The following is a 16,396-nucleotide window of genomic DNA, read 5'->3' as shown; positions in this document are numbered from 1 at the left end:
ACACAGAAGCTGTCTCTGTCCTATTCCCCAGCGGCTCAGTGCAGGGAGAGAAGAGACGGGCCAACATGTAGAGCCGAGGGGCATGGAGAACACCCTGGGACAGAGGTGAAGACGCAGGGAGGGGGTATACGCTGTTTATCCCTCCCTCTGGGGAGGGATTTGGGGCAAATACACATTCCAGTTTCCATCCCCAGATCATCTGGCAGTGGGACTGAGGAATCTGCATTTCTAGAAAGCTCCTCCAAGGGGCAAGGTGTGCTGATGTCTGTACCTTACCTGGAAATGCATCAGGAAAACAAGAGAAATCAACGACGGATAGAGGCAGGGACTGATGGATAAGATGGGATAAAGCAAACAGAGCAACGTGTCAGCTGAGGAATCTAGAAGGTGGGTAACACTGTTCACTGTGCAATTCTTGTCACTTTCTGCATGTTAGAAAAATTTTACAACATGATGCTGAGTGAAAAAGCTCCCAAGTGACTGGGATGATTGGGCAGGTCTGGGTCCATGATTGCAGGGGGAGGCTTTCCCGGAAAACTCTTGGCTACCCTGAGAGGCCCCTTGCCCCCAGTGCTGCAACTCCCTCATTCCAGCCTCCAGCCGCTAGCCTCTGGTCTCCAGCTTCACAGCAAGCCCAGGTGTCCAGCAGCTGGATGAGGCACTGCCTTTCCCCGGGTGCTGGAGGAAGTTCATCTGCCCTAGGGCCTCCTATTCTCTGTGTAGGGGTCCCTGGGCTCTGTCCTGCTGGGTGGGGTGTCTGAGGCTGGGTCTCATGCGGGCACTTGCACCAATGAGATGGAGCAAACCCGCGGTGTGCAGTTGGGGCAGAGCTCACAGACATGTGGCTAGAAGTTCTCTTGGAAGGATCTGAAGCTGAACAGCTAGTAGTGGCCCCGCAGCACCTCAACCGGAGCTGGGGAGCCGCAGAAGAGCTACACCTTGCCCTCCTCCGTGGCCACTTTCTGGAACACCTGGAGTAAGCGGGGTTGAGGAAAAACAGAGGGAGGACAGGTGGGGCTGCTGGCCCTCTTGCGACTCACCCACATGGAGGCAACAACATAGTGGGTCGGCAGTGATGAGGGTCCCCATTTTACATGAGGAATTTCATGGCACAGCTGCTGGGCTTCAGAGCAGAGTCCATCTCTGCCATTTGATTAAATTTGCTCAATTTGCAACATGACGCAGACCCCCAGGTAGGGGCCCAGGACCAGATAGAAACAAGACCTGGGCCCTCCACTCACAGGTCTGCCTCTGTGGGAGAGACACACACTAAAACAGATGCCTCGTTGCAGTGTGATGGCAAAGATGTGCGCTAGGCGCTCCGGGAGCCCCAGGGACATGCTGAACTTTGTGGTAGCCCTTGGGCTGGCCACGTGCTATGACTTAAATATCTCTTTCCCGAAGTCAGTCTTTTCCCCCCAGCGAGCACAGTATTCCACCCCAAATTCCGCTTATAAATTGCCTTTTGCTGAAAGTCCTCTCTGATGCCCAAGCACCGCTGACAGCCCCTCCCCAGCTGCCATGACCTAGGCCTGGGCCATCGGCAGCACTTTTGAAAGCAGCGCCTTCTGGGCCTCTTGCTGCAAACTGTATGCCTGACTGGTAGTGTGTAGGGAAGAAAAGTAACCATAAACCAATCTGAGAAATAAAATAGAAAGACTGCAAACGATTTTGTGTCTATGGGCTTCAGACTTCATGTTTCCCCAACCCTGTCCACTTGGGCCTTCTAACGCTCATTCATAGGTAGTCAAGGCTGGAGGGGCCTTTGAGGTCATATAGACTAACTTCCTCTCTGGACAAATGGGGAAACTGAGGCTAATTCTGAAACAAAGTACGCTAATGATGGAGCCAGAATGTAGGCCCCCTGCCTTCCTGCTCTGAGGTCCCATCTGGACTCTGGATGCTGACCTCATACTTTGCCCCTGTTAGGCCCTGGCCTCCCTGCCACCACCTCCGGCTCTCGGTGTCACCAGTCCCTGCAGGCTGTGGGGCTCCAGCGGCCTTACCCTGCTCCAGTCAGGCTGCCCAGGCTGGGTGCTCATCTGAAGCCCTGTGATCAAGTCCTTCTTCTTGGCCAGGAGATCATGGGCCATCTGCAGGCCAATAGCCTTCATGTCATTCTTGCCCAGTGAAGATGGCATGTACATGTGCAGCTCCAGGAAGCAGCCTGGGGTAGGAGGAGATGGTGGCTCTGAGGGTTGCTAGTGCCCATGATGGGGACAGGACAGGGTGCCAGCCGCTATCTCACCTAGGGGCTTGCAGGGAGACCAGGATGTCTTGGAACTTGCACCTTCAGCCAACCATGTTTGCCTGGACCTGCTGTGTGGTCAGTACTGTTAGAAAGGAAGGAAGGCCTGGCCTGGCGCGGTGGCTCACGCCTGTAATCCTAGCACTTGGGAGGCCGAGGCAGGCGGATTGTTTGAGCTCAGGAGTTCGAGACCAGCCTGAGCAAGAGCGAGACCCCGTCTCTACTAAAAATAGAAAGAAACTATATGGACAGCTAAAAAATATATACATAGAAAAAATTAGCCGGGCATGGGAGGCTGAGGCAGTAGGATCGCTTAAGCCCGGGAGTTTGAGGTTGCTGTGAGCTAGGCTCACGCCACGGCACTCACTCTAGCCCGGGCAACAAAGCGAGACTCTGTCTCAAAAAAAAAAAAAAAAAAGAAAGGAAGGAAGGCTCATCGCTTGAGCTGGGCCTACTATGTGCATGGCATGCATGAGTTACTTTATATCCACCCTTTAATGTGGGCCTCACAATCACTCCAGGAGTTAGACCTCATATTTACAGAAGGAGAAATGAATCCCAGGGCAGTGAGCAAGGCAGTCCTCGGGCTTTGTCCAGAGCTCATGCCCTTCCACGCCTTGTGGTGTCTGCTCTCAGGCTGGCTAGGGACACAAGCCAAGCACACACGGAAAGGTGACTTAGAACAAAGAGTCAAGGACTGAGGGAATGGACCAGAAAGCAGCTATTGATACGTAAAGAAGGGCTGGGGACTGGGTTATGTCTTGGAAGCGGGACAAGATTCAAAGGGGAGGTGGAGGGAAGGCATGCTAAGGAGGAACATCACAAGCAAAAGGCGAGAGGCTGGAACAAACCAGATGTTCACAGGGCAGGGTGTGACTGCCCGGCTGCAGCAGAGGCTCCTGAGATGGGAGCAGGAGATGCGGCTGGAAACACTGAGGCCAGGGTCTCGGGTGCCCAGCTAGGACATAGGGGAAGGTGGAGGGGGGCTCAGCAGAGCAGGCATGATGAAAACAGCATGGTAGGAAGGGGAGTCTGAGGGCTAAAGAGACGGGAAGAGACTGGCACCAAGGACCCCCATTAAGCTGCAACAGTATTGGTCTGCCAGACACTGATCCTACAGCCCTCAGGGTAGGTGGCGTTCCCTATAGGCACCTCTGTGTTCCAGCAGGTTCTCTCATTTACCCGGTTGTGACATACAAGTGTTACCATGTTCTATGTGTGCCATGAAGGGAGAAGGATTGGCAAGCACTGCCTTGGACAGGTACACGGGTGCAAGCCAGAGGTGGCAGGGCCTGATGTGGGATGCGGGCAGGGGCGTTCCTGAGCTGACAGTCTCGTCACCCTCCTCCTCTCCCTCTCGCCCCAACCACGCTAAAAGATTTATGTCAGCCCAACTTGCTCTCTATTGCTTCACCATAAGCTCATTTTTCATTTGGCCTAAGGTCTCAGCCACTGTTAAAATACAAATGGCCTTAAGAGAGACAGCACATTTCATATCACATATCACTCTTGGTGGCGCTGGGTGGGGTGGGAGGGAGATGTGCTGTGAGGGACAGCACCTGAGAGGACCCTGCCCCTCCTTACCCGCCCCTGGAGTCACCCTACCCCGGAGAGGGATGAGAGGAGACAGGAGGCGACACCACGGTGGGAGGGAGAAGAAAAAGGGCCTGCGGAGGATGCCCAGTGTGGCTCCCACGCGGTTGTGTTTGAGACAGTCGTCCCATTCCTGGGACACCCTCCTAAGAAAATCATACGAAGGAAGGAAAAAAACCACATGCACAAATATAGTAATTTCAGGGTTTTTGTTATGATAGTGGAGAATCAGGAATAAATGAAACATCCAGTAGTAGGAGTTTGGTTAAATAATGTATGGCATAAGCACTAACTATGTTATTTATTATATAGCCATTAAATACTACTACTTTTATTGAGCAGTTATTACTACTAATACTTCTACTGCTACTAAATTTACTGAGCAGTTACTATTACTACTACTACTACCATTACCACCACTACTACTAAATTTATTGAGCAATTGTTAAGCTCCAGTCACTGTTTGAGTCCTCTACAGATGATTCATCCTCATGACAGTCCCATGAGGTGGGACTGTATCCATAGTTTTCAGGTGATTTTTCTGATAACAGTTTTTGAGGCAAAGTAGTTAAGTTCTATAGCTATTAAGATAGACTGTTCAAGGTTCTATAGCTATTGAGTATAGAATAAGGATTCAAAGTCAAACAAAATAATTGAAGTTTAAGCTATAGAAATTAAAAACTATAAACCACCAAGTCTTTCATTCAAACCTTGATGTATAATTAAAGTTGAAATCAGAGGCCACAAGTTTCAGCTGCAGTTAATGAGAAAACTTGAAAGAAATTTGATGTAATAAAGTTGTTGACTCAAGTGGCTTTGAGAATGCAAAGCACTGGGCTGGCTGTTACCCTTTGTTTACACGGATTAGGAAGAAGCAAATAGCAAATATTTATGTACCAGTAACTAGAAAATTTAAATTAAATCTAAACTTTTCCTCTAGCTTGTCATCATAAAATTGAGTTTCTAATGAATTAATATACATTAATTAATATAACAGCATTTAGAAAAAAAGTCAATGCTATACAAATATTTGCTGTAATCGTTATTTACAAGAAAGGGCAAGGAGCTTTACTGTAATGTTCTGAGCTTTAATCGTTATCTTCCAAAGGTTGTTGACTTGAACTTAAAGGCTTTCAATGTTTGTTATAGTAACCTGCATCTGTTTGAATAGTTTCTTGTAGAAAACTGTGTTTGATCACTTGAACTTATACACTGTGTATATCATAGGGGAATTTAAATTTACTCATGACAACCTTGTGATAATTAAACAGCCAAATAAGATCTAGTTCCAACGAACTCAACCAATCTAAAAAAACTATACTAATTCTCTTAAAGTTAGAAACATATCTAAAGATACTTCTCCTTTTGTATAGGTTATTTTATAAGTAAAGCAAAACAAAATAATGACATTAACTTTAAAACACAGTGCAAAACCTCAGTACTCCACAAAGATGTCTCATGAAGACTATGATGTAACCCAGAGAAACATTTTATCATACCTAATAATGACGACAGTAAATGGTTAGTAAAAAATGTAGGATCTGACACATGGGTGGTGGGGAGGGAGATTTTGCAGGGGCTGGGGAGAGAACATTCAAACGTTCATTTTTGATGAAAGTATAAAAGAAGGGACTAAACAGTGAAAGATTTCATACATGCTGAGGTGTTGAGTCTTTATTTTAGATCATTGTCTGAACCTTTTGGTTGCCCCCTCATCAGAAAAAATGTCAAGTATTCATCCCCAGTAAAAATGTATGTGTTTATCCACGTTTGCCTCTACTAACAGACTATGTATATTACAAATGTGCGTTGCAGTAGAAGGAGCCATATTTACCCTCCCATCTTAAACAACTAGAAAAATGGACAAAATATGTGAAACAATGGTTTCCAGACATTGGTCAGCAGGTCATGCAGGACTATAATTGCAGAGAAGGGAAATAGATAAAGTGAGCCCTACAACTCTTCCCCTCATTGCCTGATGCCAGTCTCACTGAAGTAAGGAGACAGAAGTTGGGATGCGGAGATGCCAAGACAGGTAGAATTTGCTAGGTACAATACTGGAAAAGAAAACTGAAGAGAGAGAGGGAGGGAAAGGAAGAAAAGAGAGAGAGGAAGGGAGGGAGAGGAGGAGAGAGGAAGAGAAGAAATAAACCCATTAAATCTGGAAATCAAGATAAAGTTTCCCCTGAGTCTTTGGCTGAATACTAATCTGTACACATGTGAAAGAAAATTACCAGAAAAACTAGGATGAGTAATACCTGGAGCTCAAGCAGCTGGGGATAGTTTGTCTTCCCATGAAGAGTGAATAAATCTTGCAATATACAGGGCATTAGGTAGAGTCCTCAGAAATGTATCACCATAGTACACTAACTTAACCCCATACTAATGGCTGCTCCAGATTTACCCTAACAAAAGTTAAAAGTGAGCCTCAAAAGGATCCATAGAGGCCTAAATAACTATGTGCCAGAACAAAGTACAGTACTATTTAAAGAAATACCACAAAATCCAGAATACAACAACATAATATTCATAACATCTGGCATCAGATAAAAAATGACCAGGCATGTAAAGAAGCCAGAGAGTATGACTTAACCAGGAGAAAATTAGTAATTAGAAACAGACCCAGAAATGACAGAATGATGGATTTAATGGACAAAAATGTGGAAATAATTATTGTAAATGTTATCAAGAACATCAAAGAAAAACAAAACAAAACAAATATGATGAGAAAGGAAATTGAATACATAAAGGAGACCCAAACAGAACTTCTAGAGGAAAAAAAATACAATAACAGAAATAAAACATATATTGGATAGAATTAACAGCTATTCTAAGTCCTTTGGTTTTCCATATAAATTTTAGAATCAGTTTGTCAATATCTATTTTTAAAAAACCTACTAAAATTTTGATTAGGATGGGAATGGTAGATAAGGTACTACAGAAGAAAAGATTAGTGAACCTGAAGACATAGCAATAGAAACTACCCATAATGAAGAGGAAATATGTGTGTGTATATATATGTATATGTTTTATATATATGTGTGTGTGTATATATATGGGGGGGGGAGAGAGAGAACAGCGTCTCTGTGACCTGTGGGATAGTATCAGTGTAATTAAAGTGACAGGAAGGGGAAAAGGAAACAGAAAAAAAATATGTAAAGAAAACATGGCTGATATTTTTCTAAATTTGGTGAAAACTATGATCCCATATAGCCAAGAAGTTCAACTAACTCCAAGTACAAGAAACATAAAGAAAACCACACCAAGGTACATCATAAGAAAATTGCTGAAAACAAGCGACAAAGATAAAAAAGTAAAAGTGGTGAGATAAACAGAGATACACTGTGTGCAGAGGAACAAAGATAATGACAACAACCCTCTTGTCAGAAACTATGCAAGTCACAAGACAATGGAGAGACATCTTTAAAGTAATGAAAGAAAAAAAATCAACTGGTGACAATATCTTTCAAAAATCAAGGTGATATAAAAACTTTTACAAACAAACAAAAGCTATCAGAATCTACCACCAGCAGACCTGTTCTACAAGAAATGATAAAGGAAGTTCTCTAAGCAGAAGGAAAATTATACCAGATGGAAATCTAAATCTATGCACAAAAATGGAAAGGAGCCCAGAAATAGTAAATTTGTGTATAAATACAAAAGATGTATTTTTCTGATTTTAAATCTCTTTTAAAATGATTAAGGCAAAAAAAATTGCACTGTGGGGTTTATAACATATGTAGAAGTAAAATGTATGACAACACAGGCACAAAGGACAAGACATGGGAAGTATAGAAGTACACTGTGGTAAGGGTCTTATCCTGTACAAGAAGTAAGATGACAGTATTTGAAGATAGACTATCATATGCTAAAGATGAGTATTACAAGTGCTAGAGCAACTACTTAAATAATAAAATAAAACAATTAAGTATAGTTAATAATCCAGTAACAGAGGTAACATGGTATTATAAAAAACTACGTAATTAATCCTAAAGTAGGAAGGAAAAGAGGGAAAGAACAAAGAAGAGATGGGACAAACAGAAAACAAGATGGCAGATTTGAACCCAATCTTATTAATTATGTTAAATGTAATGCGGTAAAAACTCTAGTTAAAAAGCAAAGATGATCAGATTGGATTTTAAAAAAGAAAGACTCAGCTATAGGTTGTTTATAAGAAACTCACGTTAAAAATAAAAATGCAGATTGGTTAAAAGGATGGAAAAAGAAATACTATGACATAACTAAATTTTTAAAAGCTTGAGTGGTTCTACTGATATCAGGAAAAAATAGACTTCAGAAGGAGGAATATTATCAGGGATAAAGAAGGACATTATATAATGTCCCAACTATAGCTAACTATAAGGTAGTTAGTTCATCAAGAACACATAAAGATCCTTAATGTATACCCAATTTTGTTGTATAATGGAGAATGTGACTAACCTCTGTCTCTGGTTCTTGGGAGGAAGGGAGACTCTAAATCTTCAGAATTTCTGAACTATTAGGGGTGTCTTTGTTATGCATGAGCCCCTTGGATCACACCTGAGTTTATGCTAAGAAATGAGATGACTTAGGAAGGAGGCTGGTCACCAGGAGGCTGGTCACTTACAATGTGATTAGAGGGTTGGGGCTTTGAGTCAGGCCCACTGCTGGTAGGTGGCCTGAAGATTGAGTTCAGTCATGTGGCCAATGAGTCAATCAATTATGTCTGCATAATGAAACTCCATAAAAACTCTGGGTGCCAGAGCTCAGTGGAGCTTCCTGGTTGGTGAAGACGTCCGTGTGCTGGAAGGGCAATGCACGTTGGTTCCGTGGGGAGAGGACCTGCCTCCCCAAAGGCAAAGGCTTCATTGCTTCTGGTGGGGGCAGGACTTCTTGGTCGTGTCCACCCCCTGGAGCCTCTTCCCTTTATGTTACAGAATCGGTGGTTCTCGGAGGACATCTCAGATCTGCAGGGGGGAGGGTAGAGAGTTACGGGTCTCCGGGAATGGGCGGTGTTAGGCACTTCTTAGAAGCTCCCTAGCCCTCACCAGTCTGAGCAACTGTACAAAAAGGGAATTGTGTTTTCTGCCCAAACCAGTCAGGGAACACGGAGCCTTTTTCAGAGAGAACATCCATGCTGTGCTGGTAAATTGACTCCTTCGGGGTAAAAAAACAAAAGCCTCGATTATTAGAATCTCTCCATTTCTGTGGAGTGAATACTGCCACCACGGCTCCCACCATAGCACCGTGTTTAATAACCAGCACGCAAAATTCCTGAAAATTCCACAATGGCTCCATGTCTAATACAAGTCACTTTCAAAGCGTGACCAGAGAACATTCATCCCCACTCATCTGTCAGCTCCAGCCACACCTCCTGCCCTGGAACATTCTTTTCCCTCGGCCTAGAACACGCTTTTCCTCTTCCCCAGCTGGCAGATTCCTTCGGCGCCCACCGCCTTGTCCGGCTCATTTGAAGTCGCTACTTCTCTCTGAAGCGCTGCCCAGCTGCTCCAGGCTGAGAGGCCGGGTGTCCCTTGGCTCCCTCCAGGGCCTCTGCTGTGGGGTTGCTGACGGTGCGACCCCGGGGCAGGGAGCAGGCTGCAGGGCGTGGCACAGTCAGGCAGACACGTCCCAGTCAATGCCAAAGGGGCCTGTGGCATTTCCCGCTGGTGCAGGAGGCGGGCTAGGAGCAGCCTTCTCAGCCGTGGGGGCCCATCCATCTGCCCGCGAGAGAGGAGCAGGGCCTGAAGGCATGGGAAGGACTTGCTTGTGTTCTCTCGGGCGTCAGGTAGAGCCTGGGTCCCCTGATGCCTGCCTGGTGTCGTCACAACATGCCGTGTGGCTTCTTTGTCTGGCGCTGACCAGGCTGTTCCCCTAGTGCTGGGCATGGACTCCTCGGGGAGGTCTGGAAGGTTCCCTGCGAGAGAGCCGCTCTCCTTTCAATTGTCCTTAATCCTCTGATGGCAACAGCGGAGGCTTTCATTCTGGGCAATGGACTTTAACACCTCTGTACCACCTGTCTTCCCACCCGCCTTCCCACCCCTCCTTCCTTTTAACAACGTGGGAAAGAAGGAGAGGGAGTGGCGGAGTACAGCCCGGCTCACAGCCTTCGCAGGCAGAACCTTCTAGCAAGAATTTAATATTAACGTGACTGTCGTTGTTTTTACTTTCAGAACTGTCCTCCAATTATGGCACGTGATGTGGGTTTTCCATCAGAGATAAGAATCTAGATAGTCCTTTTGAAATACAATGAGGTTGAAAGTAATGGTGGGATGTAAGAGAAAGATTAAGCTGAAAATATTACCGGTGGGCTGAATGTGCAGAAGTTAGGAAGGCGGTAGGCAGGTGACCCGCTGCAGAAACACCCAGGTGATGTGTGGCCCTTAGGGCCTCTCCTCTGGGTTCCACGGACCCACTGTCCCTGGGAAGGCAAAGCAGTCCACCCTCCGGCCTCCAGCCCCAGCCCCTCAGTCTTATAGGAACATCCCCCGCTTGGAAGCGGCCCCCACCGTGCTCGTGCTGAGTCCCTCCCTCTGACTTCCCGTAGGCCAGGCCTTGTCCCCTGGCCACGCAGCTCCCTGGGGCCTGTAGGATGTCAACTCCACAACACACCCTTGTCAGAGGCCACCACACCCTGTGCTGCGGTGCAGGGATGGAGGGGCTGGAACCGCAAACCCTGCTTTGTTTCGAAACAGAAATTGCTCTATTATTTCAATCATAAAATCTATAAATGCTAGTTTTAAAAATCCAGATGTTAGGAATGATTACACAATAAAGTGAAGAAAGTATCAGACCATGTAACTACCCTAAACCTTTTCTCTGTGCCCTTCCAGACTTGTTTCTAACACACACACACACACACACACACACACACACACATATTCTTTTATACAAATGGAACATACTACTTTGCAACCTGCCTTTTCCACTTACCACATCTTGACTAGCTTTCCACGTTAACACATTTAAATTCCCGTAATCTTTTTTGAGGTGACTTACTATTCTAAGGATGATCAGTAATTTATTTTGCTACTTCCCTGCTGGGCATTTTGATTATGTTCATTTTCTCATTATTGTGAACTGCCATCCTATCTATTAATAAAATCGCACTTTTCCTTTCACTACCCCTTGCTCTTGATTTATTTTTCTTCATAGCATTTATTATCACCTGGTGTATTACACGTCTATTTTGCTTGTTCCTTGTCTGTCTCCCCACCGGAAGGTGAGCAGTGACTGCATCTATTTCACTTACTGCTCTGTCTCTGGCATCTAGGGAAAAACCTGGAAAGCAGTATGTGCTGTGTTTAATTGCTGTTTGCTAACGGGATGAATGAACAAGGGTCTGATGCCTTGAAGGAGTCATACAACCTGTTTATCCACTGGCCTTGGGACCGGATGTGTAGCCAGATGGTGTCTGAGCCAGAGACAGGGTGAGAGGGGAAACGGGGTATGAGCTGGCCTGCAACAGGGAGCAGGCCCGTCCCACTGGAGGGATTGGTGCTGGGCCTCAGCCGCTGAGTCCTGGTTTGAATGTCCATCCTCAGGACCAAACTAGCAACCCTGGCCATGGAACTTGGACAGCTGATCTCTCTGGCACAGAACTTGCGATCCTTCTTGACGGTCAACCTTAGCTTAAGAAGGGTTCAGGCTCCTCTACCAAGAAAAGGAACAGAATGGCCACTATGCAATGGATATTATTTTTTATCCACCTTATGGATGAGAAGCTGAAGCTCAGAGAGGTTAAATAACTTGTCCAGGCCCCCAGGCAGGAAACCGTGGGATATGAATGCAACCGAGCCTCTCTGAGGCCAGAGCCTAGACACAAACCATTCTCATCGCTCAGCTTCCCACATCCTCACGCTCACCTTGTCCAGCGCTGGGCTGCCCTGCCCTGCCTTCCCTTTCTCCATAGATGGCACCACTCAGACGACTGGGACACGTCCTGGACTCTGTCCTCCCTCGAACCCCCAAACACAGTCACCTCGAGTCTTTCTGTGATGTGCACCCCCTCCATCCCCCGGCCACTGCCTCAGGGGCGGGCCTTGCCCCTGTGCTCTCAGCTGCCATCTTCACATTCACAAGAGCCTACCAAAGGGTCCCCTCCCAGCCTTCTTCCATAAAGAAATCTAGCTGGAATAGAAACTGCCCCAGCTTAATACAACATGTCCTCCCACCACGCACGGGAGCTCCCATGGCCGCGGGGCAGGGCTCCCAGCTCAGGAGGCCCTTCATGACCAGGCCTTGCTACCACTCCAGCTGCTCCCTGGTGACTCAGCTCCAGCTAAGCCAACTTACCTGTGGTCCTCCAAGCACAGTGTACCCTTTCACAGCGCTGTGCCCTAGCCTGCTGTTCCTCCTCTCAGCAGTACTCTTCCCCACCTTGTCTATCCACCAAACTCCCATGCATTCCTCAACATCCTGATACGGCATCTCCTCCCTCCTTTTGAAGGCTTCTCTCACCTCCCAAAGACAAAGGATTTAATATCTCCAGACATGCTACTTCTTTTCCCCCCAACATAGCCATGTACTGTAATGGAAGGGCTGACTCCCCCAGACAGTGCCTGAGACTCTCCGTGTCTCTGTGACCTAGTGCAGGGCCTGCCACCTTGTAGATACTTAATGTATATCCTGAGTTGAGTGAGAATGCTCTACTGAGTCCTGGCCTTTAGTGGTGTCCTGCCTGCCTGTCATTCCTCTTCCTAAAGCCTCGCTCCCAGAGGGCTGGACCGGTCTTGCATTTTGCTTGTCTCCTCCACAGCCCTGGGGCTGCAGCTACACTCTTCCTATTTCCTTAGGGGCTGACAGGTATCCACTCACTCCACCCTGCCACCTGCTCCTCAGGGTGAGATGGGGAGGGTTCCCCTTGTACCTTGGAGGGGAGGAGATTGACCTCCATGATGCACAGGGCTGCCATGTGGGACACTGGCAGCCTGATGGCCTTCTCCAGAAAGAACAAGGTGCCAGGGACCAGCAGCCACTTCCAGAAGTTGGGCCCATGCAAGATGAGCAGGAGCCACATGGGGGGAGGTAGGACGGGTGGGTCCAATAGGACACCCGTGGGGAAGGAGGAGGGGTAAACTGCCAGGGCTTATAGGCTAGGGGTGGAACAGAGCCAGGGCTCAGGGCCATCTCCCAAGCCAGGACAGTGCCCAGAGCCTTGACCCTCTACTGGGGACGGGGTTGAGTAAGAGGTTGGGCTTAGGAAGCTTCATTAATTCTCTGTTCCGGGGGCTTGGCCAAGGGAGGTTGTAAGGCGGGATCGCTGATACCAGAGGCAAACATCTGAGCCATCTGCCAAGGACGTTCTGGGCAGAGTGGAGTGCCCCCAAGGGGTCATGAGCATCAGTGTCCCCATCCCCTGACCCATCCTCAGGAGGAGGAAAGGAAAGACAGCAACAGCTTCCTGGGAGTGGCGAAAAAAGAGCAGAAGACATTGGTCAAAGGAACAAGAATGCTGACTCCCACTTCAAAGGCTTGCTGCTGGCCCAGGGTAGCTGCGCTGTGTCTGTCTACTTCCAACATGGTGGGGCCAGGCCAGGGGACAGTCAGGGTCTCCAAACCAAATCCTTTGTGACTTCCTGCATCTCGAGGATAGTGAAGATGGAACATTTTCAGAGCACGTATGTGCCAGCTATGTAGGCAGTGGCTTCACATGTATTCTATCATGTACGTCCTAAAATAACGTCAAAGGTGGAGAATTATATCTCCATTTTACACATGTGGAAACTGAGGCTCAGAAAGGCTGAGTGAGTAAGTAGGGGAGTGGGGATTTGAAACCCGGTGAGCCAGTGTTCCTTCCCCTTTCTCTGCTGTTCCGAGCCCAACTTAATCCAATTAGCACAAAGGGCTAAACTGTCATAAAGGCAGGATCTTCCTTAGCAAAACCTCTTCACCTGGCTGATAAACTACAGCCCCGTGGCAGAACCCAAATCACATGCAAACAATATGCAGGCCCGCCTGGGACCTTCCTGGGGTCTGGAACACAGGGGACCCGGCAGGAAATGAAGGTGGGAGCCCCACCTGGGGAGAGGCAAAGGGACGGGCCTGGGGCACCTCCTAGTGGCCGCTCGTGCAGACGCAGGAGCTGGAGCAAGCGAGCAGAGAGCGACGCCCCTCGGGGACGAGCCGCGCAGCCAGCCAAAGCCAGGCCCCTTGGTGAGCAGCAGCTCCCAGAACTGGACGGGGCTGACCTCCGCCTGAGCCTGGAGGCTGGAGACAAGCACGAGACCAGCTCTTCCCACTCTGCCTTCCCTTTGGGAGCCCTGCCCCACCCCATTAGATACCGCGCAGGCAGGGACTTTTGTCCAGAGTGCTGGCTTATCCGGGCACCCGTTCTCCGCCCACTGGGCCGGCAGGACACGCAGGGGCTGTGCTCCGTGTTCTAGGCTGGGAGCTGCCCAGTCCCCCCAACACTCCCCCAGGCCACTCGCTGAAGTTCACAACATGGGCCACGTTGTTCACGAGGGACAGCCCAACTCCCACACTCCATGAGCTGGTGGAACTGGATGTTCTGGCCCAGTGGCAGGACCTGAGCCAGCCACGTGGCCTGCAGCCACGTGGAGCAACGCCTGAGCATCAGTACTTGGCCAGGCAGAGTGGCAGAGCCCCCGAACTGTCTCTCTCCCTCCACCTTGTCCTTTCGCCACCGCGTCTCCCTGCATCCTCCGGAGCTGGCTGTGCTTCCTGGACAGGCCCCCGCCCCACCCCCTGCCCCCAAGCCTTTGCTGCTCCCCTGGGTCCATGGCTGGGGTCTCCAAAGAAGGGGCTCCAGAATAGGGTGGGCAGAGAATGTTACAGAATGTCTGCTTGTATTACTTTTTATCACAGGAGAAACACAAGCTTTTCCTAATATTTAACATCTGGGTTGACATGGTGCCCTCATTTAGTTCATATGTTAGATGGGTACATGCCATGTGTAGTTCTCCAGGCGTCTTGGGGGAAGAGGAGGCTTTCCAAAATGCAGAGGGGTTAACACGGGTTCCCTCCCTTGCTTGCTCATGTGCTATCAGTGTATTTTTGTGTGCCCGGTCTGTGGACTTGCAGATTACAGTACCTGGCTTTAACTAAACTAAGCTATTATAACTACTCTTCCCAGGAAGGGTAGCTGGAAAGATTCCCTACACAGAAGCTGCAGATTGACAGCAATGTCAATGATGCAAGAGCAAGTGCTCAGGAAGGTGAGTCACATGTCTCCCACTCCTGGTGTGAACTTCATCAGCCCTTATGAGGTTAACAATAAAACCCACTCTAACAAGAAGCTGGTAATAATTTTTTAAAATTTTTTTAAAATTTCAGCATCTTACGGGGGTACAAATGTTTAGATTATGTATATTGCCCTTGCCCCATCCGAGTCAGAGCTTCAAGTGTGTCCATCCCCCAGACAGTGCTCACCATACCCACCAGGTGTGAATATACCCATCCCCTCCTCCCTGTTCCCATTTGCCCGACACCTGATGAATGTTACTGTTATGTGTACATAAGTGTTGATCAGTTCATACCAATTTGATGAGGAGTACATGTGGTGCTTGTTTTTCCATTCTTAGGATACTTCACTTAGTAGAATGGGCTCCAGCTCTATCCAGGATAATACAAGAGGCGCTAGATCACCATTGTTTTTTGTGGCTGAATAGAACTCCATGGTCTACATATACCACATTTTATTAATCCACTCATGTAGCCATGGGCACTTGGGTTGTTTCCACATCTTTGCAATTGTAAATTGTGCTGCTATAAACATTCAAGTGCAAGTGTCTTTTTTATAGAATGTCTTTTGTTCTTTTGGGTAGATGCCTAGTAATGGAATTGCTGGATCAAATGGTAGTTCTACTTATATCTCTTTGAGGTATCTCCAAATTGCTTTGCACAGAGGTTGTACTAGTTTGCAGTCCTACCAGCAATGTAGGAATGTTCCCATCTCTCCACATCCACACCAACATTTATTGTTTTGGGACTTTTTGATAAAGACCATTCTCACTGAAGATAAGTGATATCTCATTGTGGTTTTGATTTGCATTTCCCTGATGATTGGAGATGTTGAGCATTTTTTCCTGTGCTTGTTAGCCATTAGTCTATCTTTTTTGACGTTTCTGTTCATGTCCTTTGGCCACTTTTTGATAGGGTTGTTTGATTTTTTTCTTGCTGATTTTCCTGAGTTCTATCTAGATTCTAGTTATCAGCCCTTTATCAGATGTGTAACATGCGAATATTTTCTCCCATTCTGTAGGCTGTTGGTTTGCTCTTGTGATAGTTTCCTTGGCTGTGCAGAAGCTTTTTAATTTGATCAGGTCCCATTTATTTATTTTTGTTGTTGCTGTGATTGCCTTTGGGGTCTTCTTCATAAATTCTTTGCCTAGGCCAATTTCTGTAAGAGTTTTTCCAACATTTTCTTCTAGAATTCTTATAGTTTCATGCCTTAGGTTTAAGACTGTTATCCACTGTAAGTTGATTTTTGTGAGAGGTGAAAAGTGTGGATCCTGTTTCAGTCTTCTACATGTGACTATCCAGTTTTCCCAACATCACGTATTGAACAAGGATTCTTTTCCCCAGAGTATGTTTTTGTCTGCTTTGTCGAAGATG

At 47.2% G+C, this 16,396-nt stretch overlaps 1 protein-coding gene across 1 annotated transcript; it reads right to left on the bottom strand.

Moving 5' to 3' along the window:
* Window positions 1-845: 845 nt before the first annotated feature.
* NOX5 (NADPH oxidase 5) lies at window positions 846-15,727 on the bottom strand (the record flags this gene model as incomplete). Its single annotated transcript, XM_045546331.1, is given in 11 exon segments — window positions 846-971; window positions 2,007-2,167; window positions 3,833-3,987; window positions 11,144-11,234; window positions 12,638-12,842; window positions 12,845-12,898; window positions 13,874-13,920; window positions 13,923-14,029; window positions 14,232-14,306; window positions 14,308-14,401; window positions 15,712-15,727. Coding segments are annotated over 11 exon segments (1,131 nt in total), but the record flags the coding sequence as incomplete, so codon positions are not given.
* Between the last annotated feature and the right edge of the window lie 669 nt (window positions 15,728-16,396).

Source organism: Lemur catta, chromosome 1 (genome assembly GCF_020740605.2).
Source record: "Lemur catta isolate mLemCat1 chromosome 1, mLemCat1.pri, whole genome shotgun sequence".
Classification (NCBI taxonomy): Eukaryota; Metazoa; Chordata; class Mammalia; order Primates; family Lemuridae; genus Lemur; species Lemur catta.
This window is presented reverse-complemented; position numbering and strand designations above follow the sequence as displayed.